The sequence below is a fragment of the Heterodontus francisci genome, chromosome 19 (assembly GCF_036365525.1).
Source record: "Heterodontus francisci isolate sHetFra1 chromosome 19, sHetFra1.hap1, whole genome shotgun sequence".
Lineage (NCBI taxonomy): Eukaryota > Metazoa > Chordata > Chondrichthyes > Heterodontiformes > Heterodontidae > Heterodontus > Heterodontus francisci.
Window position 1 is genome coordinate 78,687,127 of NC_090389.1, and position 27,566 is coordinate 78,714,692.

The 27,566-nt window shown below is 43.4% G+C and overlaps 1 protein-coding gene across 3 annotated transcripts in view; it reads left to right on the forward strand.

Annotated features, from left to right (window-relative positions):
* The window catches only part of LOC137380412 (caM kinase-like vesicle-associated protein), a 143,482-nt gene that overhangs the window by 94,409 nt on the left and 21,507 nt on the right, over positions 1-27,566 (forward strand). For all 3 annotated transcript variants that reach the window (XM_068052341.1, XM_068052342.1, XM_068052343.1), the window contains exons 5-6: positions 23,455-23,593; positions 25,610-25,730. In XM_068052341.1, coding sequence (XP_067908442.1) covers positions 23,455-23,593; positions 25,610-25,730 — 260 coding nt within the window. The remainder of the gene's footprint in view (positions 1-23,454; positions 23,594-25,609; positions 25,731-27,566) is intronic.

Consider the following 27,566-nt stretch of genomic DNA (forward strand, 5'->3'; position numbering starts at 1 on the left):
AACATAGGATTAAGAATGGTCTGGTAGCAGTAGACAGTTCCTTTGTAGACCCTGTAGAATCACTCCTGCCCCTTCCAGTCTAACAAAAAACATTTTGGAAGTTTTGAGGCTTTTTATTTGTGTGGTCTCCAGCGGTCGTTACAGGTAACTGGTTACGCAGCCAAGACTAGTCTAAATGAATTCAGGAGTCCAAGTACGAAATGCATATTGGAATGAAGCATGTGCTCATTTTGCCGAAAAAAAAGGTCCCAACCAATTTAGCAGTGGCCTGACCATCCTTTCAGATCAAGAGCAGGCCTCTGCAATGCTAAGTTGGTTATCATTTCAGCTGTTAAATGAGTGCAATACATTGCCAATTATGAGCAGGCGTATTCCAGGAGTTTTGACTACATCATGCGTCATTAGACAATGACACTAAATACTACCTACTTAATATGCTGTCAAATCCACACATATACGGTTGACAAAAGGCAAGTTTGAAATAGGTAATATAAAAATAGTTGACAAGATGATCAGAGATCAGCTATTATCATTGTGTGGGTGTCCTCTCACTGGATCCGCTCGGGGCCCCTGACTAAGGATTGATGTTGTCAGCCTGTCGCAGGTCCCAGCAGCGGCATCGGAAGTAGGTGCCGTCGCCACATGTCACATGTGTGGCCAACTGACCGCGATCACACGGCGGCCGGCCAATTAACATAACCAAGGTGTAGGGCCCGCCCTATTGCAAGACGGGGGCAGGCTACGAGGCGTTGATGGTGGCATCAGATGACCAGAACGGAGATGCTGGCGCCATTTTTAAAGCACTGCCAGCCCTGCTTGTACGGCTGCCTTTCACTGATACAGTGAACCTGGAGTGCTGCTGCTGCTGTAACTCCTGGACCCCCGTCTACTGCTGCTGCAAACTTGTCTTGAGACCTTGCTATCCCCCTCTGAATATGCGCAAATACCCCTCAGTGCCCACCCTTGCAGAGACCCTTGCACCTGAGTGCGAGCCCACCCATGCAGAGAGCCCAGCACCGCAGGGCCAAAAATGAAATCCGCTCCCCACCTTCCCTTATCCACTGCTCCCCATGGCTGCCTTCCGGTAACATCACTGAGGCCTCGCCACCACCTTTAAACAGATCTGAAGGCACATGATCCTCATGCGCCCTTAAGTAAATCTGAAATCCCCCCCTCCCCCCCACCAAATAAAATTGGCTTCAGTTCATTGCAAATACATTTTAATGAGCTGTTCACCAATTCAAATTGCAGTTCCACCATGTCTGGGTGTCCATGCCCAGCTCAGAGCTTTCCCACCGCTGACAAAATCCAGAACCGGCGTCACAACATCGGGTTTCCAGGCGAGCGTGTCCACCCCAATTTTTCTCCCCCCCGCAGCACCCCCCCCCCAACATCTCCACACCCGCTCTTGCTAGCCGGATAAAATCCAGCCCTACTTGTGCAATTGCACAGTCCTAACACAGCTCCTGTTCTCACAATAGGAGGGCCTCCAGCACTGAGAGAGCTAAAGCCTGCTGATGCAGGTAAGGGAGAGAGAGGGCGCTTTAAGGTGGCAATGCCCTCTCAACAATTTCAGCACTTTTGAAAAAATGATGGTCCACAGCTGCACGACAGCCATTGTCGAGGGGGTACCGCAGCTGAGGCAACCTTGCATCATGTGCACCAGGGCAGGGTGGGGCAGGGTGAGTTAAAGGTGTTCAGAGCACTGGCCCATCCCAGTCTCCTGGCGGGAGGCCACTTCTTTTCACTGGATGTGTTTCGGTCGCAGTCCAGGGCCCACAAGTCGACTGGAAAATTCCAGTTGGCGCAGGATTGGGGCCTCAATAGGCCTCTTAAGTGGCCTTATTACTCCCTGCCACGGGTAGCCGTCTTACCCCCAACCCGGCCTTTTGCAAAATGGCTCAGGGGTGGGATCAGGCTGGCAAACTGGCATGCCAGCTGGTGGCCAACATTCCGGGTTTGCCTGCCTCCCGTCTTGCCCCCATCGGGATTTGAAAATCCAGCCCTGGAGTGGACAATTATCTTTGATCTCTGCTAGCCTTTGAGGTTTAGCTTTTTAAGAATCAATTCAGGCACTAGAATTCTATGCTTCTATGATTCTATTAGTGGCTCAGGACATCAGAATGGTTACAGCACAAAAGGAGGTCATTTGGTCCTGCATGTCCGTGCCAGCTCTTTGCAAGAGCAACTCACCTAGTCCCACTCCCGTGCCTGTTCCCTGTAGTCCTGCAAATTTTTCTCTTCAGATAATTATCCAGTTCTCTTTTGAAGGCCATGATTGAATCTGCCTCCAACACACTCTCAGGCAGTGTTTTCCAGATCCTATCACTCGCTGCGTAAAAAAGATTTTCCTCATGTCGCTGTTGCTTCTTTGGCCAATCACCTTAAATCAGGTTCCTCTGGTTCGGGATCCTTTGGCCAATGGGAACAGGTTCTCTCTATCTACTCTGTCCAGACCCCTCAAGATTTTGAACACCTCTATCAAATCTGTTCTTAATCTTCTCTTCTCCAAGGAGAACTGACCCAACTTCTCCAATCTATCCATGTAACTGAAGTTCCTCATTCTCATGAATCTTTTCTTCACTCTCTTTAATGCCTTAACATCCTTTTGAAAGTGTGGTGCCCAGAACTGGACACAATACTCCAGTTGAGGCCGAACCAGTGTTTTATAAAGGTTTATTATAACTTCCTTGTTCTTGTACTCTATGCCTCTATTTATAAAGCCCAGGATCCCATATGCTTTATTAACCACTTTCTCAACCTGCCCTGCAACCTTCAATGACTTGTGCACATATACCCCTAGGTTCCTCTACTACTGCACCCCTTTTAGAATTGTATCCTTTAATTTATATTGCCTTTCCTCATTCTTCCTACAAAATGAATCACTTCACACTTTTCTGCATTCAATTTCATCTGCCACGTGTCTGCCCATTCCACCAGCCTGTCTGTGTCCTCTTGAAGTCTGTCACTATCATCCTCACAGTTCACAATACTTCCAAGTTTTGTGTCATCCACAAATTTTGAAATTATGCCCTGTACACCTAAGTCTAGGTCATTAATATATGTCAAGAAATGCAGGGTCCCAACACCGATCCCTGGGGAACCCCACAATATACCACCCTCCAGTCTGAAAAACAACCGTTCACAACTGCTTACTGTTTCCTTTCACTCAGCCAATATCGTATCCAAGCTTGCTGTGTGGCACTTTATCAAATGCCTTTTGGAAGTCCATTTACACCACATCAACTGCATTATTCTCATCAACACTCGCTGTTACCTCATCAAAAAACTCAAGCATATTAGTTGAACACAATTTGCCCTTAACAAATCTGTGCTGACTTTCCTTAATTAATCCATATTTGTCCAAGTGACTATTAATTTTGTCCCGAATTATCATGTCTGAAAGCTATCCCACCCCCGAGGTTAAGCTGACTGGCCTGTAGTTGCTGGGCTTATCTTTACACCCTTTGAACAAGGCTGTAACATTTGCAATTCTCCAGTCCTCTGGCACCACCCCTGTATCTAAGGAGGATTGGAAGATTATGGCCAATGCCTCCACAATTGCCATCCTTACTTCCCTAAGTATCCGGTCCTGGTAACTTAACAACTTTAAGTACAGCCAGTCTATCTACTACCTTCCCTTTATCAAATTTTAGTTCATCCAGTGTCTCAAATACCTCTTCTTTCACTGTTACTTGGCAGCATCTTCTTCCTTGGTAAAGACAGTTATGAAGTATTCATTTAATACCAGTCATGCCCTCTGCCTCCATGTATAAATCCCCTTTTTGGTCCCTAATTGCCTCCACTCCTCCTTTTAGCACCCTTTTACTATTTATGAGGCTATAGAAGACTTTTAGATTCCCTTTTATGTTAGCCACGAGTCTCTTCTCATACTCTCTCTTTGCTTGTCTTATTTGTGTTTTCGCTTCCCCTCTGAACCTTCTATATTCAGCCTGGTTTTCAATTGTATTATCCATCTGACATCTGTCATATGCACCCTTTTTCTTACTCTCTGTCTCTTAAGTCATCCAGGGAGCTCTGGATCTTTTTGCCCTACCTTCCCCCTTGTGGGAATGTACCTTGACTATACTCAAGCTATCTCCTCTTTAAAAGCAGCCCATTGTTAATTACAGTTTTGCCTTCCAATCCTTGATTCCAATTTACCTGGGCCAGATCCGTTCTCACCCAATTGAATGTCGGCCCTCCCCCAGTTAATTATCTTTACCCTGGATTGCTCCTTGTCCTTTTCCATAGCCAACCTAAACCTTATGATGCTATGGTCACCGTGCCCTAAATGTTCCCCTACTGTCACTTGATCCATTTGACAACCCACCTCATTCCCCAGAACCAGATCCAGCAACACCTCCTTCCTCATTGGGCTGGAAACATACCGATGTAGAAGATTCTCCTGAACACATTCTAGAGACTCTTGCCCCTCTCTGCCTTTTATATTATTACTTTTCCAGTCTATATTTGTAAAATTAAAGTCCCCCATTTTATCACGATTCTATAATTCTAGCACTGTAGGGCTTGAGAGTCCTCTGCGGTATCTCACATAGGTTCGGAGCCATACTCCAGACATAATAGGAATGAGTGACTCAACACCAAATAATCTGTTGAAACAGTAGTTTTATTGAGTAATTATTAAACAATTATTAATGATAAAAAAGGAAAGGTAACTTTATTAAAAAGAAAGGAAGGAAATGAGTGTAGAAAAATAAAAAAACTTATAGCACACTGCTAAGATCCCAAATTAATCTGTTCACGACAGCTCCCTAAAATGGTTTCAGATTTCCAGCACCTGCAGTATTATGCTTTTATTTTAAGTTCATAGTCAATACTGATTGCCATTGATTACATAATCGATTAATTATTTGATTTAATCAGAACACAATCACGCTTAGTATTAAATCAATGTTTACAAAGTAACCTTTAAAAATTCACTACAGGTTTAATACAATTTTTTTTTAAGTACAAAAATAGTGGCTGCAGGCCACAGGCCTACAGCATCTCTCTGTAATTTTCTTGCAAATTTGTTCCTCTATATCCTTCCCACTAGTTGGTGGCCTCTAGAATACCGCCAGCAATGTAATGGTCTCTCCATTGTTTCTTAGCTCTAACCAAATAGATTCTGTCCTTCGCCCCTCTAGGACATCCTGTCTCTCTAGCACTGTAACCAGTACAGCTACCCTTCCTCCCCTCCTCCTTTCTTTCCTTCCCTATCTTTCCCAAACACCTTGTATCCAGCAATATTTAGTATCCAGTCCTGCCATTCTTTGAGACAGGTCTCTGTTATCGCCACAATGTCATATTCCCACATGGCTATCTGCACCTGCAGCTCACCAGCCTTATTTACCACGCTCTGTGAATTCACATACATGTACAGTAAACCTAATTTAGACCTTATTACATTCCCTCATACACTGCCTTACTATTTCCTACTCTAGTGCTATCTGTCTCTCTGAATTCTCTGTGCACCTTGGTTTTCCTCTTTAATGTTACCTCCTGGTTCCCACACCCCTGCCAGGTTAGATTAAACCCTCCCCAATAGCACTAGCAAATCGCGCCTGGGCTTTGGTCCCGGTTCTGATCAGGTGCAACCCATCCAGTCTGTACAGGTCCTGTCTCCCCCAGAACTGATTCCAATGTCCGAGGAATTTGAAGTCCTCCCTCCTGCACCATCTCTCCAGCCATGCATTCGTCTGCTCTATTCTCCTATTTCTGTACTCACTTGCGCATGGTACTGGCAGTAATCTGGAGACTACTATGTTATGGACAGGTGGGAAGTGGTGACTTCCACTTTTCACCTCTCAAATGACTGCAAATAGTGTTTTAATAATAGCATTTTACTCCCTGAGTATTTTTAAGGGTCAAATAAATAGACAAGTAGTAGGTTTGCTCGTAGGTTAAAAAAGAAAGATAAATATTTATTTTACACAATAACCAAAAAATGTTCATGACCTCACCCACTCTCACACACGCACACACACACACACACACACACACACAAAGATAGAGTAGAGTGGTAACATGCAGTTAGAGCCCAATTGTGGTAAAATAGTTTGTTGTTTTAAGAAAAAACAATCCCAGTCGGCTTCACACTTCTCCGATCTCGTCTGCTTCACACTGCTCCAAGCTTTGCAGAGTGGGAAGGACAAATATCACGGCGAATCTAACCTTCCACATTAAGAATCCACCCGTGAGTGGGAAAGTATGTATATGTTGAACTAATTCAACCAAATGACTCACACCGTGCTCTGATGTTCCTTACTATGAAACAAAGTGGCTTACAAATTATCCCCTTACAGAATGTTAACTCAGCCCTCGGAGGAAATGAAGATGTAAAAACACATGGGATAGAGAGATCCAATGCAGTTTCATTGCTACCCACCACATCCTGTTACTGCAGGTGGTCAGAGCTTATTTCCATAAAAACGCAGGCAGCCCGACTCCCTAAGGGAGCAATTAGCACTGCTGAGCCAGGGAAAAGATCTGCGGCAGATCCCTTGTCAAAGCATTCTCCTTCAGCTTTTCCTCCTGCTGGAAGTTCTGCTGCACCTCCCATGGCAGCAGATCAAGATGTCACCAGGTGGATTACCACAGGCACAGGCTGCATCCCATTACCACAGATATGCTTCCTGAACCACCACCCTGTCTCCAAATCTAAGCAGGTTTGAGCAGCAGCTGCTCTGTGGTGTTGCTTTAACAATGCAATCCCACCCTATGGAAAGGCTGACATTTCCCTTGAATAAGAAAATGATTCTGCAGCAATATGAGTGGAGTTGATTTCGGTGCTTGCTTTGCTTCTTGCATTCCCTAACTCACAAGAGTACCCACTGCGGACATCATTTGTGACGGCAGAGTTGTCCTGAAGCAGAGATCCAAGCTCCCCTGCGGTGACAGACTAATTGCAAGGACAGAGGGCCAGTTCTAGGCTTGTAGCTGATTGTGAGAGGAGACCTTTCTGTATAAAGCAGCACGTGCCTCCCAGCAGGACTCCCAATTGCTGCAAATGTGACCTCACTCCTCACTGCGGGACTGTACCACTTAAAGCAGCAATGTGCTATAATTGGCTGCGTTGAATCATAGAACTGTACAGCACAGAAGCAATCCAGTTTGTTCCATTCCCCCGCTCTTTCCCCATATCCTTGCAATTTTTTCTCCTTCAAGTATTTATCCAATTCCCTTTTGAAGGCTGTTTTTAAATCTGTATCCATCGGCCTACCAGGCAGTGCATTCCAGATCCTAACCACTTGGTGTGTAAAACGGTTTTTTCTCCTGTTGCCTCTGGTTCTTTTGCAAATCACCTTAAATCTGTGCCCTCCTGTTATCGACCCTCCAGCCATTGGAAATAGGTTCTGTATATTTATTCATAGTGTTTTGATACAGGATATTTAACATTTTGGCTAAAAGAAATTATAAATCTGAAATTAATAAGTCCGCTGATAAGTCTGTCCTATCTGCCTTCTCAGAACATACCTGAATCCTTTCTCCAAAAGCACATCTACAGTAGCTACTTCATTAATCTATTTATGCTGTTAACTTCAATGCCTTCCCTGGTAACTTATTCCACAAGTCTGTGGGCAAGAAGGTTTTATTTGGCATTCTTTCTTACTCTTAACATCCTAGATTTTAAACTTATATTGTCCTTCAAAAATAACGTACGTTTAGGAAGAAGATGTTCTGAATTGTTGCAAACAAGGGCTGTAGTGGAGCAGGTAGTGTTTGCCTCAGTATCCCTGGTGTAGGGAAAAGGAAAAATGGCCAAGATCAGGAAAATCCCACTCCTGATATCTACTCAGTAGAAAGGGTCTATTTCGGGTGAAACTAGAATCGGACTTGACTATTGTATACTTATTCAATTTTCTTTAAATACCATCTGGGTGAAACTAGGTGTTGCCACTCCACATATATATCATCCACCCAGAATCTCTCCATGTATCTGAGGACTTTAGAAGAGTGGTTGGGAATTATCCAATAGATGACTGATCAAAAACACAGCCACTAGTTCCCTAGCTGTTGGGAGCCTGAGAAGTTTGTACACGTGTAGGGAGTGGTCAGCTCTGTAAGGATTACATTAAGGTGAGAATTCGTGTTGCCAAATCTGGCTGGACATATTGCTGGAGGTTTCATCACATGTTTCCCACTACCTCACCTCCACTATTGGTTGTGCAACATGTCTATCCTTGTGACGCATGTCCTTCCTAAGTCAATTGAGAAGGGAACACCTGTCTGGATGATTCTCTACATTCCTTTATTCCCATCTCCATTTTTTTTAACTAAGTGGAAGTATTTTTTTTTTAAATTTCAATTAAACACACCTTTTTTAAAATCTCCAGATGATTTTTCTCACAGCAATAGCCTAGATATCAATCTTCAAAACCTGGAGACTCCAGCACAATCCTGGAGGGTTAGCAACCCTAGTGGGAATGGAAGAAATAGTCAAACTTTTACAAGGGGCAGGAAAGTTTTGTTCTCCTCCAGAACATCAGTCGATATCATCTCAGCTCATCTGCTGCTGAAACCCTCATTCATGTATTTGTTACCTCAAGACTTGCAATGCACTCCTGGCTGGTCTCCCACATTCTACCCTCTGTAAACTTGAGGTCATCCAAAACGCTACTGCTCGTGTCCTTATTTGCATCAAGTCGCGTTCATCCACCACCCCTGTGCTCATTGCCCTACATTGGCTCCCAGTCAAACAATGCTCTGATTTTAAAATTCTCATCCTTGTTTTCAAATCCCTCCGTGGCCTCACCCATGTCAATCTCCTCCAGCCCCACAAACCTCCAAAATATTTGCATTCTTCTAATTCTGGCCCCTTGAACATCCCCAATTTTAATCGCTCTGCCATTGGTGGCCATGCCCTAAACTCTTGAATGCCCTCCCTAAACCTCTACTACTTACTATTTCTCTTCCTTCAAGATGCTTCTTAAAACCTACCTCTTTGACCAAGCTTTTGGCAAGCTGCCCTAATATCGCCTTATGTGGCCCAGTGTCTAATTTTGCTTTATGTCTTTGTGAAGTGACTTGGATGTTTTATCAGGTTAAAGGAACGATAAGAATTACAAGTTGTTGTTGTCCTCTGTTGGAGGCCTCCCTTTCGCTTGACTCCAGTGAAAGGTTTGTGTGCAGTGCTGGCTACTAGTTTAGGAACATATCTTGCACTGTTCCAAGTCTCCTCCAGTCTACTTAACATGGTGCTCAATTTACAGTCACAGGAAACCTCTTAGATTTAAACACATACTGGCATACACTCAAGTAATAAGTTTTCTGCTTATGCATCAACACCGAAAGATAAATAACGGCATTAAGAGCTGAGCTCTGTTGAAAGTCTCATTTTTTATTTAAAATAAGATTGGTCTGTTTATAGACAGCACACCAAGAGCACATAGAGCCCTAGTGTCCTTACAACATAGAAGGAGGCTATTCAGGCCACTGAGTTCATGCCAGCTCTCTGTAGAGCAATCCAATTAGTCCCATTCCACTGTTGTGTCCCTATCGCCCTGCAAGTTTATTTCCCTCGTGCCCATCCAATTTCCTTCAGTAATCATTCATTGTCTCCACTTCCACCACCCTCATAGGCAGCAAGTGCCGGGTCATTACCACATTCCCCCTGCAACTCTTACCCAAAACCTTAAATCGGTGTCCCCTAGTCCTTGTCCAATCAGCTAATGGGAACAGTTTTTATTTGTCAACCTTATCTAAACCTGCCATAATCTTGTACACCTCGATCAGATCTCCCCTAAATCTCCTTTGCGCCAAGGAGAACAACCCCAACTTCTCCAACCTAACATTGTAGCTAAAATCCCTTATCCCTGGAAGCATTCTGGTGAATCTCCTCTGCACCCTCTCAAGGACACTTAGATCCTTCCTAAAGTGTGGTGTCCAGAACTGGACACAACATTCTAGTTGTGGCCTAACCAGAGCTTCATAAAGGTTCAGCATAACATCCCTGCTTTTATACTCAATACCTCTATTTATGAAGCTCAAGATCTCATATGCTTTGCTAACTACTCTCTCAATATGTCTTGCTACATTCAAGGATCTATGCACATGAACCTCCAGGTCCCTCTGTCCCTGCACATTCTTTAGAACTGTGCCATTAAGTCTATTTTGCCTCTCCCTATCCCTTCTGCCAAAATGCATCACCTCACACTTCTCCGTATTAAATTCCATCTGCCACTTGTCTGCCCATTCTATTAGTCTATCTATGTCCTGTTGCAGTCGATTGGTATCATTCTTATAGTTTGCCACACCTCCAAGTTTGGTCTCATCAGCAAATTTTGAAATTTTATTCTGTATTCCAATATCTGAGTCACTTATATATCTCAAAAGAAGCAGTGGTTCTAGCACCGAACCTTGGAGAACACCACTGTCTACCATCCTCCAGTTTGAAAAACAACCATTTACTATGACTCGCTGTTTTCTGTCCTTAAGCCGTTTTTATTCAAGCTGACACTGACCTTCCTATTCCATGAGCCTCAATTTTGTTAACCAGCCTTTTATGTGGTATTTTGTCAAATGCTTTCTTAAAATCCATATAGACAACATCCACCGCATTCCCTTCATCAACCTGCTTTGTTACTTCTTCAAAAAATTCACTTAGATCAGTTAAGCACCTTAAATCAAACCTCTCCAAGTGCCTGTTGATTTTTTTCCTTGATTATTGTTTTTAAAACCTTACCCACTCCTGATGTTAAACTGGCTAGCCTGTAGTTACTTGGACTACCCTTATATCCTATCTTGAATAAGGGGATCGCATTTGCCACTCTCCAATCCTCTGGCACTTCCCCCATATCCAGGGAAGATTGAAAGATTATGGCAAGCCCTTCTGCTATCTCCACCCCCACTTCCCTTAGCAACCTGGGATGCAAGCCATCTAGACCAGGTGACTTATTCACTCTAAGAATAGCCAGCCTTTCCAGTACATCCTGCCCATCAATTTTCACCCCATCCATTACCTCTACCATCTCCACTTCTGCTGACATTTTATCAGCATCTGGCTACGAAGAGGTCCAGGTCAAATCATATGAGCCTAAAGATTACTGTCGATAATAATTCATAGACAAACATTTAATGCATTTGTATGACATTCCTTATCCCTTTTTAGCCTGTTTCCCTGCTAATGTTGCCAACAATAATATGTAAGCAATCGTCTTCTTTGTTGAATAACACTGCGGGGTCGCAAGTAATGGTCTCAGTATGGTGGGAAACTCGAAATGCGGAACAGAAATGCTGTTGTCCACATATAATCCAACCGACAATGCCAGATGTCTTGTACAGCAACCTGTTCCCCATCCCATTCAGAAGAATCCCAATGAATCTAACTCCAAAGAAGATGATGAAACTAAATGCGATCACAGTGACTAGAGCAAACGTGATAGGGATCAGGAAACCTGTGCTAATGAAGAAGATGGTGGCTTCAAAGTTAATCATGTGTCAACTTCAGCGGTTAGTGTACTGGCACAAGGTGATATCCAACCTCAGTCAAAAAATGGTGAGAGATGTCAACCCATTTCACAAGTCTCCTGTGAATACATATGCTTCGGAGATATGTGAGAGGAATGTGAACAAGAGCAGAGAATATTCCTGTATTGTAGGACATGGTAAAGGACCTGCCCTCTACACTTTAAAGCAGAGGAGTTCCAAAGATCTCCATTCAGAAGAGTGTTATTGATCTGAAATATTTGTTGAACATGAAGGATAATTCCCTGACTTCACCTTCCTGATGGGAATATATATCAGGCACTCGAGCAGGTAAGGTGCATGCCCAGGTTCTCCTATAGGGCAGAGCTAAATGTCAGGAGAACAAAGTTAGAAAATTAGCCCAATGTTCTGAACTCCTGAAGAGATTAATGAGATCCCAATAACAGTGGCTGCAGTTCAGCTAGTCTAATAGGCTGTAGAGGTTGCATGCCAGAGAGTAGCCACCTTCCACAGGGCTCACGGTGTGATGAATGTTATAGTCAGTTGGTTGTCCTGAATACACCATGAAGAAATAAGCCCAAGGTGGCCTGTTCTGAGCATTTAAATGGCCAATTCCAGTACCTGCAGAACCCTGAAGTTGTTTGTCAAACTCGGACGTAGGTTATATTTCCTCATTTCTGCAGCGAGTGTAATGTGAAGTTTGTGTATTATGTGGCTGGAGAAAAAGGCTTCTCCGTGGGATTCTTGAGACTGAATCTGGAACAATGTCTGCAGCTATTACAATGTTAGTGCTTCTGTTGGACACTATCAATGAAGCTGGCAATACAGGCATTTACTTCATGGCCACCTGCCTCTACCGCTTCTAACGCTAGCAATCTCCAGGTAATGGCGAAGGAAGAGACATTGCTCTTTTGCAGCAAGTAGGGGTTCTATCTCCAAAGATTATCTCATTATCTTTTGCCCCATTACTGCGCACTTCTGTAGAGGCTGAGCATGCATTTTCAGTAGCTGTAATAATTTCTATGAAAATGTTGCTGTTAGAGTCATAGAGTCATAGTAATAACAACACAGAAAGAGGCCTTTCAGCCCATTGAGTCCATGCCAGCTCTCTATAGAGCAATCCAGTAAGTTCCATTCCCCTGCTCTATCCCTGTAGCCCAGCAAGTTTATTTCCCTCAAGTGCCCATCCAATTTCCTCTTGAAATCATTGATTGTGTCTGCTTCCACCACACTCGTAGGCAGCAAGTTCCAGGTTATTACTATTCGCAGTGTAAAAATGATCCCCCTGTAGCTCCACAGGGCGGCACAGTGGCGCAGTGGTTAGCACCGCAGCCTCACAGCTCCAGCGACCCGGGTTCAATTCTGGGTACTGCCTGTGTGGAGTTTGCAAGTTCTCCCTGTGTCTGCGTGGGTTTCCTCCGGGTGCTCCGGTTTCCTCCCACATGCCAAAGACTTGCAGGTTGATAGGTAAATTGGCCATTATAAATTGCCCCTAGTATAGGTAGGTGGTAGGGAAATATAGGGACAAGTGGGGATGTGGTAGGAATATGGAATTAGTGTAGGATTAGTATAAATGGGTGGTTGATGGTCGGCACAGACCCGGTGGGCCGAAGGGCCTGTTTCAGTGCTGTATCTCTAAACTAAACTAAACTGACCAAAACCTTAAATCTGTGTCTCCTAGTTCTTGTACCATCAGCTAATGGGAACAGCTTTTCTTTGTTTACCTTATCTAAACCTGTCATAATCTTGTACACCACTATCAAATCTCCTTTACGTCAAGGAGAATAACCCCAGTTTGTGTATCTCACCTTCATTCGACCAGTTGCATCTGGATCTTTGACTGCTTAGACCTCATGCTCTGGAACTGTGCCCCTAAATCCTTCTCTCTCTTCTATTAAGATCCGCCTTAAAACCTAGCTCTTTGACCTAGCTTTTGGTACCCATCCTATATCTTCTTCATTGGATTGGCATTTCTTTCTTTTCTTTACACTTATGAGAACTGCTATGGGACGTTTTTCTACACTAAAGGTGCCATACAGATGCAAGTTGTTGTTTTGTTTGTTACAAAGCCTACTTCTGCATACGGCCGTCTTTAAACACGGTTGCCATCAATAATGCTCAGAAGACAGAACTGGAAGTTGACTGTTCCATATATTTTGTAAGGGAATAGTATTTGTTAGTGGCATTACCTAGAACACAAGAAGTGATGGACATTAACTACAATAATAGTTATGTTTGTAGAAGTGATAATTGAGGTTGCGTTAGACCGCCACGGAAGCTCAAGATGGAATACTTAACTATCACATGGTACTTTTCTGAAGAATTGGCAAAACAAAATAAAACTGGATACACAAAGTTGAGTTATTTGCAACCCTTTACCAAGATGTTATTCTGGTGATGATAGTCTTGACATTTCTGCTTCCTGAGGAGTTTTTGCAAAATAACCACTATTACTCTTGCCATATTTATTAATGAGTGGATTCTTTTGATCGACTGTCAGAGTTTGAAAGGCGGGTGGCTTTTTCGGGTTTGTTAGTGACTGACAGTGTGTACTATTATGTCTGTTCCTGCTGATTGATAGTGCATCTTTTATAGAATTGTTAGAAAATACTAATGATTTTGTTTACTAGATGTGGTGTACACTTGGTGTATAAGTTGGATGGAAGTGTAAAGGAAAGACTTGCATTTATGTAGCGCCTTTACCCAGGCAAAGGTTTTTACATCCAATGAAGTGCTTTTGAAATGTAGTCACTATTGTAATGTGGGAAGTGAAGCACCCAATTTGCACATAGCACAAACCAATGAAATAACTGGTCAGCAATCTGGTTAAGGTATCAGTTGAGAGATTAATATTGGGCAGGGCACCGGGGAACTCACCTTTAGCTAGAATGGTGGGATCTTTTACATCCACCTGAGAGGGCAGATAAGGCCTCTTTTTAATGTCTCATCTGAAAGACAGCACCTCCAACAGTGCACACTCCCTCAGTACTGCACTGAAATATCAGCCTGGATTATGTACTAAAGTCGCTGGTGAGGAGCTGGAAGTCACAGCTTTCTAACTCAGAGGTGAGAGTGCTACCCACTGATGCACAAGTGACACTGAAAGATGAACGCTTGAGTGTTGTCACTCAGTCTGTGCCCGGTCATTGTTTTTTTTAATTTGTTCATGGGATGTGGGTATCGCTGGCAAGGCCAGCATTTATTGCCCATGCTTAATTTCCCTTGAGAAGGCAATTGTGAGCTACCTTCTTGAAGGGCTGTAATCCATATGCCCACAGTGTGGATGAACAGATGATGCTGAATACTGGTTGCTGAAGCTGGAGACAGCCAAGCAGAACCAACCTACAAGGAACCATAAAGCTGCTTTCATGTTCAAGAAAGGACAATGTATGCAAAATTCCATGGACACTAGCAAAGGGGCAGATGTTCAATGGGTGGGACAATGGCCTGGCACCTTCCCAAATCACAGGAGTGTGTCCATTTACATAGTAGGGTGGGTGACCACGGGCTGTAGAGGCACCTGCCCCAGTGAGGTGCAGAAATGTTGGAACAACACCCGGTTTCTCTGAAGGAGAGTGCTCAAGGTCCTTATCAGATGAAAGATGTAAATTGAAGGAAAACTTTAGTTCCTCCACAGGTAGCAAAGGGTCTGCAGTAAGAAGATCATTGACCACTCAGGGATTGACAACCAATGCTCTGTTGCATTGTTGAGGCCTTTGTAGGCCCAAAACTAAAGGCACGCCTGCTCTCACCAGGCCCATAGATTCTACCTGGTCTATTGGGAGAGAACTGGATGGAATTCCTGAAGTAGCCTGGGACTGACCCAAACACATCCCCAACCTGCTTCCAGGATATATGGGGAGAGGCAGAAGATGCAACCTCCTACCTTGGATCGGGATTTCCAAGGAGAGCAAATGAGGGGGGGAGGGGATGCGTGGAAACCCAAAAAATCTGGGTTTCATCCCAAATTCTGGTGACCCAGTAGAACATATTCCCAATTTATGTCCACCCCAGCTCAGGAATTTCAGGTCTAACGTTATTTTGACTATAAAAATGAATACATTTTGATGCATCTTAATGACTGTTATTTATTGTGTGTCAATCTTTAGTAAGTTTTGGTAATAGCTCCCTATCCTGATGATAAAGTATATGAGTAGCTTGGGACAAGTCATGTGGTAAGTGTAGCATGTTTGGGAGGAAAAGGTGACTTTGGACCTATGGTTCCCAAAGCTCTCCACCACTGGGGTTTTCCTCATGTAATTTCTGCATCTGATGTAGACTTATTGATAGAGATTGATTGCTGCGACTAGTAAACAGCGAGATTATTATTGAATCACGTGACTATCAGGATGGTCGAGGGGGAACTCGATGGACCTTGGTCTTTTTTGTTCAGAAATTCCTAAATTCCTGTTAAGAGGCTCCTTTTTCCTCTCCTGGGCTATACCTGAAAAAAGCCCTAAATCTGGAATTACAAACCCACACAATCAAATTTTCCAGCATTAGTCACCAAAAAGCAATAAGCAGTGGGATCCTGACTGATATTTCCCTTGCTCTGTTCTGTGAGGCTATGGACAATTGTAGCACCCCGTACTCCTATTCTGGCTGAGATCCACTAACTCAGCAAAGACAAGAGGTTAAACCGAGAATCACCCTAGTATCTCTCAGTATAAAACTGGGAAGTGCATTTAACTCATTAACCCATTGAAAGAGAGGCACATTTCTGATAACTCAAACAGTGTGAAACATGCTAGAGGTTTGGTTACTTTGGGTAAACGACCTATCAATAATCACTGCTGAGTTGAAGACTATTCACACTCATGTGGTAGCTCGTAATATGCTATCATTGCCAGTGAAAAGTTATAGATACATTCCATAATTGCTGACTGAACTAAATTATTTCCTTATAGACAGACACCAGTCCCAGCAGTATGCTTATCTAACCAGCTGTTACTAAGTGAACACTGAATTTATGTGGCACACCATGACCTTTTAAATCAATTACATTTGATGAATAGAATTGTAATACATTGCAAGAGTAAAGGTTAAAATGTCCATTTACACTGTGACTATACCATAAATTGTTCAGAGAATAGTCCCTTGCTCCTATTTAGATGTTAGAGTCGATTTCTCATAATTAAGTCCTTTATAATTTATGCGCACAGTTAAGGCACAATCTGTGCCAAGAAAACTGGTTATGGAGTGCTTGGAACATTTGGTAACAATCCAGGGGCGTGTGGAGCATATGCTGTGCTTGTAAATAGTCTTTTAAAAGCTTCTGAATATAGAAAGATTGTTTGTAACAATACTTTTACATTAAATCAGCTACTTTACAGGAATATATTAGACATGACGGGATATTATTGCAAAGAAGTGTGATCATTATTATAGGGATGCAGGCAAGCAGCAACAGGAATGATTCTGGGTCTGAGATTAATCACTGAGCTATGAAAAGAGCGAATGGGAGCTCAATATGTTCTTTCAGCAGGAAAAGAAATGCGTAAAAGGTTTCTAAATCCCATGAGGTAGCTGTCATGTTCAGGTAAACGGGTTTTGCGGGTTGTCAGTGGAAACATATGGGGAGAAGTGTTCATTAGATTTCTGCCCCATAAATAAGGAAACAAACCAGAGACAGCATTGGCCCAAATTTTGCACTCAGCTCTATTTCAGTTGTGAAAGCTCCAATTATCCCAGCCTCCACCGCCTTATGGGGAAAGAGTACCGAATTCCTACTGCCCATTGTGTGATAAAGCACTTCCTAATTTCACTTCTGACTGGCCTAGCTCGAATTTTAAGATCATGTTCCCTTTGTTCTTCATTCTCTCACCAAAGGAAACTGATTTTTTTATTCATGATGTGGGCATCGCTGGAATTTATTACCCATCCCTAATTGCCCTTGAGAAGGTGGTGATGAGCAGCCTTATTGAACTGCTGCAGTCCACATGGTGTAGTACACCAAAAGTGCTGTTAGGAAGGGAGTTCCAGGATTTTGAGCCAGCAACAGTGAAGGAACAGCGATACAGTTCCAAGTCATGATGGTGTGTGACTTGGAGGGGAGCTTGCAGGTGGTGGTGCTCCCATGCGCCTGCTGCCCTTGTTCTTCTAGGTGGAAGAAATCACAAGTTTGGAAGGTACCATCGAAGAAGTCTTGTAGATGGTGCACACTGCTGCCACTGTGCGCCAGTGGAGGAGGGAGTGAATGTTTAAATTGGTGGATGGGTGCCAATCAAGCGGGCTGCTTTGTCCTGGATGGTGTCGAGCTTCTTGAGTGTTGTTGGAGCTGCAGTCATCCAGGCAAGTGGAGAGAATTCCATCACACTCCTGACTTATGCCTTTTAGATGGTGGAAAGATTTTGGGGAGTCAGTAGCCGAATCACTTGCCACAGAATACCAAGCTTCTGACCTGCACTTTGTAGCTACAGTATTTATATGGCTGGACCAGTTCAGATTCTGGTCAATGGTAACCCCAGGAATGTTGATGGTGGGGAATTCAGCGAGCATAATGCCGTTGAATGTCAAAGGAGGTAGTTAGGCTCTCCCTTGGAGATGGTCATATCTTGGCATTTGTATGGTGTTACATGCCACTTATCAGCCCAATCCTAAATGTTGTGGAGGACTTGCTGTATGCAGGCACTTCAGTGAATGGAACTGAACGTTGTGCAATCATCAGCAAACATCCCCACTTCTGATCTTATGATGGAGGTAAGGTCATTGATGAAGCAGCTGAAGATAGTTGGGCCTAGAACACTGCCTGAGGAACTCACATAGTGATGTCCTGGGGCTGAGATGATTGGCCTCCAACAACAACAACCATATTTCCTTGTGCTAGGTATGACTCCAGTCAATGGGAATATTTCCCCTGATTCCCTTTGACTTCAATTTTACTAGGGTTGCCTTGATGCCACACTTGATCAAGTACTGCTTTGATGTCAAAGACAATCACTCTCAGCTCATCTGGAATTTAGCTCCTTTTTCCATGTTTGGATATCAGCTGAAATTAAGTCTGGAACCGAATAGTCCTGGCAGAACCCAAATGGCGCATCAGTGAGCAGGTTATTGCTAAGTAAGTGTCACTCTATAGCACTGTAGATGACACCTTCCATCACTTTGCTGACGACTGAGAATAGACTCTCAAGAAGGCTAATCATCAAAGTCTCAAGGGTAATTAAGGATGGGAAATAAATGCTGGCCTTGCCAGTGATGCCCACATCCTGTGAAAGAATTTTTTAAAAAATGGTGGGGCAATAATTGACCAGATCGAATTTGTCCTCCTTTTTATAGGAAGGACATACCTGGGGAATCTTCCACTTTGTCAGATAGATGCCAGTATTGTAGTTGTACTGGAATGTTCTTGGGATGTCAGCGTCACTGGAAAGACCAGCCTTTATTGCCCATCGCTAATTGCCCTTGAGAAGGTGGTGGAACAGCTGTAGTCCTTGTGATGTAGGTGCACCCACAGTGCTGTTAAGGAGGGAGTTCCAGGATTTTGGTATTGGATTAAAAGAAAAGGCTTATAATGTTGCAAAGAACAGTAGCAAGTCTGAGGATTGGAAGTGTTTTAGAAACCAACAAAGGGCCAACAAACTGTTGATAAAAAGGGGAAAATAGAATGAGTTTAAACTAGCCAGTGACAAACAGATTGTAAGAGCTTTTATAAGTACATAAAAAGGAAGAGAGTAGCTAAAGTAAATGGTCCCTCAGAAGCAGTGAGAGGAGAAATTATCATGGGGAATGAGGAAATGGCAGAGGCATTGAAGAAATATGTTGTGACAAGTTACATACCAGAAATAGAGGGTAACTTAGGGACTAAAAAGAGTGGGGAAATTAAAGTAATTAATATCATTACAGAAAAAGTATTGGAGAAACATAAGTGTCGAAACTCCAACAAATCCCCAAGACCTGATGGTCAACATCCTAAGGTTCGAAAAGAGATAGTGGATGCACTAGCTATGATTTTCCAAAATTCCTTCAATTCGAGAACGGTCCCTTCAGGTTGAAAGCTGGCAAATGCAACACTGCTATTCAAGAAAGGAGGGAGAGAGAAAAAAGGGAACGACAGGCCTGTTATCCTGACATCAGTTGTTGGGAAAATGCTGGAATCTATTATTAAGGAAGTCTTAACAATGCACTTAGAAAAGCATAGTATGATTAGAACAAGTCAACATGGTTTTATGAAAGTGAAATCCTGTTTGACAAATTTATTAAGAGTCTTTTAAGGATGTAACTAGTAGGATAGATAAAGGGGAACCAGTAGATATAGTATACCGGGATTTCCAAAAGGCGTTCGATAAGGTGCCACACAAAAGGTAAGCAAACAGTGGGAATAAACAAGGCTTTTTCAAGTTGGTAGTGCCGTAACAATCAGTGCTGGGGCCTAAGCTATTTACAATCTATATTAATGACTTAGATGAAGAGACAGAGAGTAGCGTATCTAAGTTTGCTGACAATACAGAGCTAGGTGGAAAGTTAAGCTGTGGGAAGGACACAGAGAGGATGCAAAGTGATATAGACAGGGTCAGTGAGTGGAAAGTCTTGGTACAATTGTACAGGGCTTTGGTGAGACCACATCTGGAATACTGTGCGCAGTTTTGGTCTCCATATGTAAGAACTTACTTTGGAGACATTACAGTGAAGATTCACTAGATTGGTTCCTGGGATGAGGGGGTTGTCCATTGATGAGAGGCTAAGTAAATTGGGCCTATATTCCCGGGAGTTTAGAAGAATGAGAAGCGATCTCATTGAAACATACAAGATTCTGAAGAGACTGGATAGGGTAGACACTGAGAGATTGTTTCCACTGGTCGGGGAATTTAAAACACGGGGCACAGTCTCGGGATAAGGGGCCAATCATTCAGGACTGAGATGAGGAGAAATTACTTCACTCAAAGGTTGCGAATCTTTGGAATTCTCTATCCCAGAGGGTTGTGGATGCTTCATCTTTAAATACACTTAAGGCTGGGATAGACAGATTTTTGGTCTCTCAGGAAATCAAGGGATATGGGGAGTGGGCGGGAAAATGGAGCTGAAGCCCAAGATCAGCCATGATCATATTGAATAATGCAGCAGGCCCGATGGGCCATTTGGCCTACTACTGCTCCTATTTCTTGTGTTCTTGTGTTTTCACCCATCAACAGTGAAGTACCAGCACTATATTTCCAAGTATTACCTGGACGTGTACCTGAAGTGCTGTAACCTGCAAGTATGCTGGAAGGTGCGATTAGATTGGGCAGCTAGTTTTTTCAGCCGGCGCAGACACGATGGGCTGGAAGGCCTCCTTCTGTGCCGTAACTTTTCTATGGTTCTATGGTTCTAAGTGAGGATGATGTGTGGTTTGGAGGGAAACTTGCAGGCGTTGGTGTTCCATGTGTCTGCTGACCTTGTCCTTCTAGGCAGTAGAGTTTTGCAGTGTGAGTTGCGGCTTGGTTGGTAGCATCCTTGTCTCGAAGCCAAAAGGCTGTGAGTTCAAGTCTCATTCCAGGACTTGAGCACAAAAATCAAGGCTGATGTGCGAGCGTAGTCGAGGGAGTGCTGCACTGTTGAAGGTGCCATCTTTCAAATGTGATGTTAAGCTAAAACCCCATCTGCTTGCTTAGTTGGATATAAAAGATCACATGGCATTGTTTTGAAGAAAAGAAACAGAGTTATCCCTGGTGTCTTGACTAATATTTATCCCTCAGTCAACCTCACCAAAACACATTATCTGATCATCATCACATTGCTGTTTGCTGTGTGCATACTGGATGCTCTGTTTCCTACGTTATAGCAGAGACTGCACTTCAAAAGGTACTTCATTGGCTGTAAGGTGCTTTGAGATGTCCAGAGGTCATGAAAGGTGCTATAAAAATGCAAGTAATTCTTTTCCTTTTTTTCTTACCAAATTGGATAACTTCATATTTCTCCACATTATATTCCATCTGCCACGGTCTTTTCCAGTCATCTAACTAGTCTAAATCGTTTTGCAGCCTCTTTACGTCCTTCTCATAGCTTACTTTCCCACCTAACTTTGCATCATCAGCAAACTTGGATCCATTACACTCAGTCCCCTCATCTAAGTCTTTGATATAAATTGCAAATAGCTGAGGCCCAAGCTCTGATCTTTGCAGTACCTGAACAGTTACAGCCTGCCAACCCGACAATGTTGCACTTATTCCTACTCTCTGTTTTCTGTCCCTTAACTAATCCTTGTTAATATACTACCCCAATCCCATGAGCCCAAATTTTGTGTAACAACTCCTTGTGCAGCAACTAATCAAATGCATTTTGAAAATCCAAATACATCCCATCCTCTGGTTCCCCCTTATCCCCAGTAGTGGCACTCTCAAAAAACTCGTAACAGATTTCTAAATTAGAATTTCCCTTTCATAAATCCAAGTTGACTCTGCCCAATCGTATTTCTATTTTCTAAGTGCCGTGTTATCACGTCCTAATAATCGATGATCATTTGGTTGTGGGATGCTTATCTCTGCTTCTGCTGTTTAGCATGCACGTAGTTCTGTGTTGTAGCTTTACCAGGTGGGAAACTCATTTTTAGGTATGCCTGATGCTGCTCCTGATATGCTCTCCTGCACTCCTCCGCCAGAGCTGGCGGGCAGCCATAAAGACAGGGCTAAATTGTGGCGAGTCGAAGAGACTTAGTAGTTGGCAGGAAAAAAGACAGAGGCGCAAGGGGAGAGCCAACTGTGCAACAGCCCCAACAAACAAATTTCTCTGCAGCACCTGTGGAAGAGCCTGTCACTCCAGAATTGGCCTTTATAGCCACTCCAGGCGCTGCTTCACAAACCACTGACCACCTCCAGGCGCGTATCCATTGTCTCTCGAGATAAGGAGGCCCAAAAGAAAGAAAGAAAGAACTCCTCATTGAACTAGGGTCGATCCTCTGGCTTGATGGCTATGGTAGAGTGAGGGATATACCAAGCCATGAGGTTACAGATTGTGGTAGAATACAATTCTGCTGCAGCTGATGGTCCTTCACTTCCTGGATGTCCAGTTTTGAGCTGCTAGATCTGTTCTGAATCTATCCCATTTAGCATGGTGGTAGTGCCACGCAACACAATGGATGGTATGCTCAGTGTGAAGATGGGACTTTGTCTCCACCAGTAGGCACTCCTATCACTCCTACCAATACTGTCATGGATAGATGCATCTGCAACAGGTAGGTTGATGCGGATGAGGTCAAGTAGGCTTTTCCCTCATGTTGGTTCCCTGACGTCTGGCAGCTATGCTCTTCAGGTCTTGATCAGCTTAATCAGTAGTGGTGCTATCAAGCCACTCTTGGTGATGGACATTGAAGTTCTCACCCAGAATCCTTTGTTGTATCTGATTCCGGTGCCTAGGTTGATACCAGGTGATCCAGCTGGTTTTATTCTTCCTACAGTTTCTCACAGCAGTTTTTTGATACAACTAAGTGGCTTCCTCGGCCATTTCAAAGGGCAGGTCAGAGTCAACCACAAATAGATCAGACTGGGTAAGGATGGCAGATTTTCTTCCTTCCCTAAAGGATATTAGTGAACCAAATGGGTTTTTAAGCAACAGAAGAGCAGTTTCACGGTCTCCATTGCTCATACTTGCTTTTCATTCTAGAATTAATTAATTAATTGAACTTAAATGCCCAGCTGACGTGGTGGGATTTGAACTCATGTCTCCAGATCATTAGTCCTGGCCTCTGGATTTCTAGTACAGTAACATAGCCACTTACTGCTACTGTACCACCTTTTAAGGGAATACTACTCAAATTTTGCAACCTTTCCTCATAATTTAACCCTTTAAGCCCCAGTATCATTCGAGTGAATCTGCACTGGACCATCTCCAAAGTCAACATAACCTTCCTAAGGTGTGGTGTCCAAAATTGAACAGAGGGCTCCAGATGGGGTCTGATCGAGGCTCTTTCCAATTCTGAAGAGTGTTCAGAGTGGAAAGTTCCAGAAAAAACTGAGGGACCAAAAATATGACCCAGCCTTTTCCACCAAATGCTGACATTCTCAAATTCTTGGTTAAAAATCCATTACTAATGCTCATTATTTATTTCAGTGCCACAGGTCGAGAGGTGTTCGACTGGATCCTGGACCAAGGTTACTATTCCGAACGGGACACCAGCAATGTGATCAGACAAGTACTGGAGGCTGTGGCTTACCTGCATTCCCTCAAGATCGTTCACAGAAATCTGAAGGTAACAGATGTTTAAATTAACTGTTGCCTTTTACAGTACTTCACAAAATTGTACTTGACAAAAATTCAGTTCAGTGTCCTTCAGAAATGGGGGACCATTAGTCAGGAGAGTCTCGTCACATGTACGACTTTAAGGAGAGCCTCAATACGGGTACCCCTTTAAGGAGCGTCTCAACAAAAAAGCCACTTTAAGGAGACTCTCAACACAAGTACCCCTTTAAGACAAACGTTAACATCGGCTTTCTATTTTTAGATTTTTTCAAATATTTTTGTTTAAGTGGCAGGTGTCGATGACGGAACAGTTGCCAATCCTGCCGTTATGTAGAGCTATAATGACATCAGTGAAGATGTTTATCCAGAAAATTTTAATAAAATGTTGTTATTTCAGCCATTTTTTGGGTTTTTTTTTTACCTCGGACCATCAGCTCCACTGCTGCTGATAGCTCTTCCTAGCCAATCTGCCAATGACGTCACCAGCATTCATGATTTAAACAAAAGCATTCAAAATATATCCTGCTCAATAAACAGGACCTCCATATGGCTGCACAACAAGTGCTATGACTAGCTCTTTAATCCTCACTCTGCTGCATTAACAGGAGCTCCATATGTTTCACACAGTGACTGATGCCTTAACCTTTGCCTTGCTGCACGAGAAACATTGTGCAGACCTAGAATTTGCTAGAGTGAGGCTTTGCATGGCATGTCTCATTTGTCAGAGCTTTTACCTTGTCCTCCAGCTCGAAGTGCGAACTGGTAACCCTGTGGTGAGGCCAGCAGGGCATCTGGGATCTTCATTAACAATGGGGGCAGCAGCTTATTTCCTTAATCAGTGAGATCTAAGGACAGAGGAAGAAACAGAGGAACGACCAAGAAGGAAATAGAATGAGTTAGAGTCAAATTAAATGCAGACAGCAGACAGAGAAATAAAGAGTGGGAAAGATTGGATTGAGAGAGAAAGGCAAAAGACAAATAAAAAGTAAGAATTTTTTTTTAGAAATTACATTTCAGAAACTGCAAGGAAAATGTGCTACCTACAGAAGTGAGATACCACAGGCAGGATCAGGACCCCGAGGTCGGGATCATTTCCAGGTCCGGACCCTGCACGGCACGGGGAATGACACGCCCAACACGATTTTTGTTTGCCCAATTAATGGCCGGAGAGTGCGCTCGCCATCCAATTACAGACAGCGGGCTGGCTCCTGATGCTGGAGGGCCAATAGGAGGCCCTCCAGCAGTGAGAAAGCTGCAGTCTGCTGATGCAGGTAATGGAGAGAGACGACGCCTCAAGATGGAGACATCCTCTCAACACTTTTAAAATCTTACCTAACCTCCTTAAAAATGGCCCGGAGGTGTGACCGTGCCAGTTGGCCGGCATGCCAACCGTGGCAGGAATTTCCGAGCCTATCCGCCTCCGTTCTTGCCTCTGGCGGGCTTCCGAAATTCTGCCCCATGGTTTCAGTTGTTGCTTTTCTGGGACAAAGAGGTTGACTGGCATTGCAAGAGCATTAACTCGTCATTAAAAGGGTCCTTCCGTCATTACGTACCAGCCCTAACTTTCTGCAGTGAGTTTAATTTGCTTGAACAGCGCAAAGGCAACAACTTCTTGACACTCAAGGGGAGGTTAACAGCGAGCTGCCATTTTTCTGAGGCGAATGGCACAAATTGTCAAGCTGTTTCCGGTGATTCACAACTCATGCCATATCTCTTCCTCACCGCACATTGCCGGATTGTTTACACAGTAATAATGGCGTACAACTTTAACTTGCTGTTATTTTCCCAGCAAATTCTAGGCCACTGTGATTGGTGCCTCCAGGGTTTGCATTCTAATAGATATCCATTTCTTGTATTTCTGTGCTTTTGACTTTAAATTCGCAATCCGGCATTATGCCAAGGGCTGTCAGCTCTTGCTGAAGGGAAACTGCTGACGTGCGTGACAATCTGTGAATGCTAATAATAATTGTGTTCTTTCTCTGTGTCATTTCTTAATCTGTGTTTTTCCTTTCACTGCTTCTGTCAGCTGGAAAACTTAGTTTACTTCAATCGTCTAAAAAACTCCAAGATTGTCATAAGCGATTTTCATCTGGCTAAGTTGGAGAATGGGCTGATTAAGGAGCCTTGTGGAACACCAGAGTATCTAGGTAAGGCCTCACGGATGCAGGTATGAAAGATCTCCAGTGGCATGTTGCAGCAAACAGCCAAAAACATTCTTATCACATTTCCCAAAAGGAAAGCGTAGCTTCATTTTCAAAGGTTCTCACTACTCCAGTTGGCTGACCTTTATTTACAGAGGCTGGCACTAGCTCAGCCTTACATTTACAAAGGATCTCAGGGAGACTTCAATTTGACGCTTGCAGAAAATAGGCAATAATAAATTGTTTGGCATGCAGCCCCAATTTTCTCTTCCATTGACTTTGGGCGGATGTTAAACTGGGGCTGACGATTCGCTATTACTCATTTTGCACTGCCGCTACAGTTAAATTTAACCCCCCTCTCGTATCTGCGTGTGGGCTCACTCTGACCATGTGGATTGGGTATACTTTATAAGGAATATCTTTATGTTAAGTGTTTACTTCTCTGGGATACAGAAAAATTAATCCAGATGTTTGAAATTCATTACCTCAAAAACTTATTTTCCTTCTGATTTGGATCGAAACCTTAGACCAGGTTATACAAGTTCCCTTTCCCAGCACAGAGCTCCGTGCATTGGAAATTTATATCAGAAATTAAGGTGTGGCATTTGTAAGATCTCACATTGTATATCTGCTATTGTAAATCTCTGGAAGAAACACGCAGCATTACCTTCTGGATTGCTGCTGTAAATGGAACCTTTATTATCGACTCCTTCTAGTGCACACTGCGCATGCTACGCCAAGCATGTACGGTGGCCTCAAATGAACAATATACTGCATATCAAATGAGCAATAAATGAGCAATACACTACAGCAGTCAACAGGTCCCACTGGATTTTCCACCCATTTAAGTTACGCCCGCGGAATGCATTGACCCCTGAAGCTGAGTGTCCGTTACGCACTCCCAGTATTTCAGTCTCTAAAATTGGCCTCGTGGCTCTGATTGACTGGTGAGCCATTTTCAGGCAATGACAGAAAGCAGTATTCATTCCCTCCCAACGTGCTGCTACAGTCTCAGTGAAACTGCCAATCAGGATTTTAATCCACTTCAAATGGTGCCATTAAACATAAGCACATGCTGTAAAAATGGATTATTGTTTGATTCCAAAACCCTAATGGCTGCCACTCAGAGGTGAGATGTGCGAAACCTTCTGTCTTTTCCATCTCTGACCCTCTGTCTCTCCCTCATTTTTAAAGTAATTGTCAGTCCAAGAAGGATCCAGACAGATAGGCTTAGGAGAAGATCAAGGATATGTTATCCAATAGGTACTGGACCAGCAAACCAGAGGCTGTGAGTTCATAAAGCACCACAGACACTGAGAATCTAGTCATTTGTGGGTTAGCATCATTTAAGCTACTGCATTGTCTTCAAAAACCCTTATGATTCACTAATGTCTTTCAGGAAAGGGAAGCTGTCACCGTTACCTCTTCTGACCGACATGTGCCGCTACAATATGTGTTGGGATTTAGATAAAGTAAATAAAGAGAAACTGTTTCCAATGGCTGAGGGCACAGATTTAAGGTGATTGACTACAGAACCATGAGGAAAAGCTTTTTAACACAACAAATGGTTAGGATTTGGAATGCACTACCTGATAGAGTGGTGGAATTGGATAAATACGTGAAGAAGAGAGATTGCAGGGATCTGGGGAAAGAGACGGGTAGTGGAACTAACTGGATTGCTGTTTGAAAGCCGTCGCAGACTCGGCGGGTAAAATGGTCTCCTGTTGTACTGTGCCATTCCACGATTCTATGACTGCGAATGTCCTCAGGGTAACTGAGGATAGGAAGCAAATGGCAGCATCGTTCACATCCTAAGAATGAATTTTTAAAATGATAGTGATT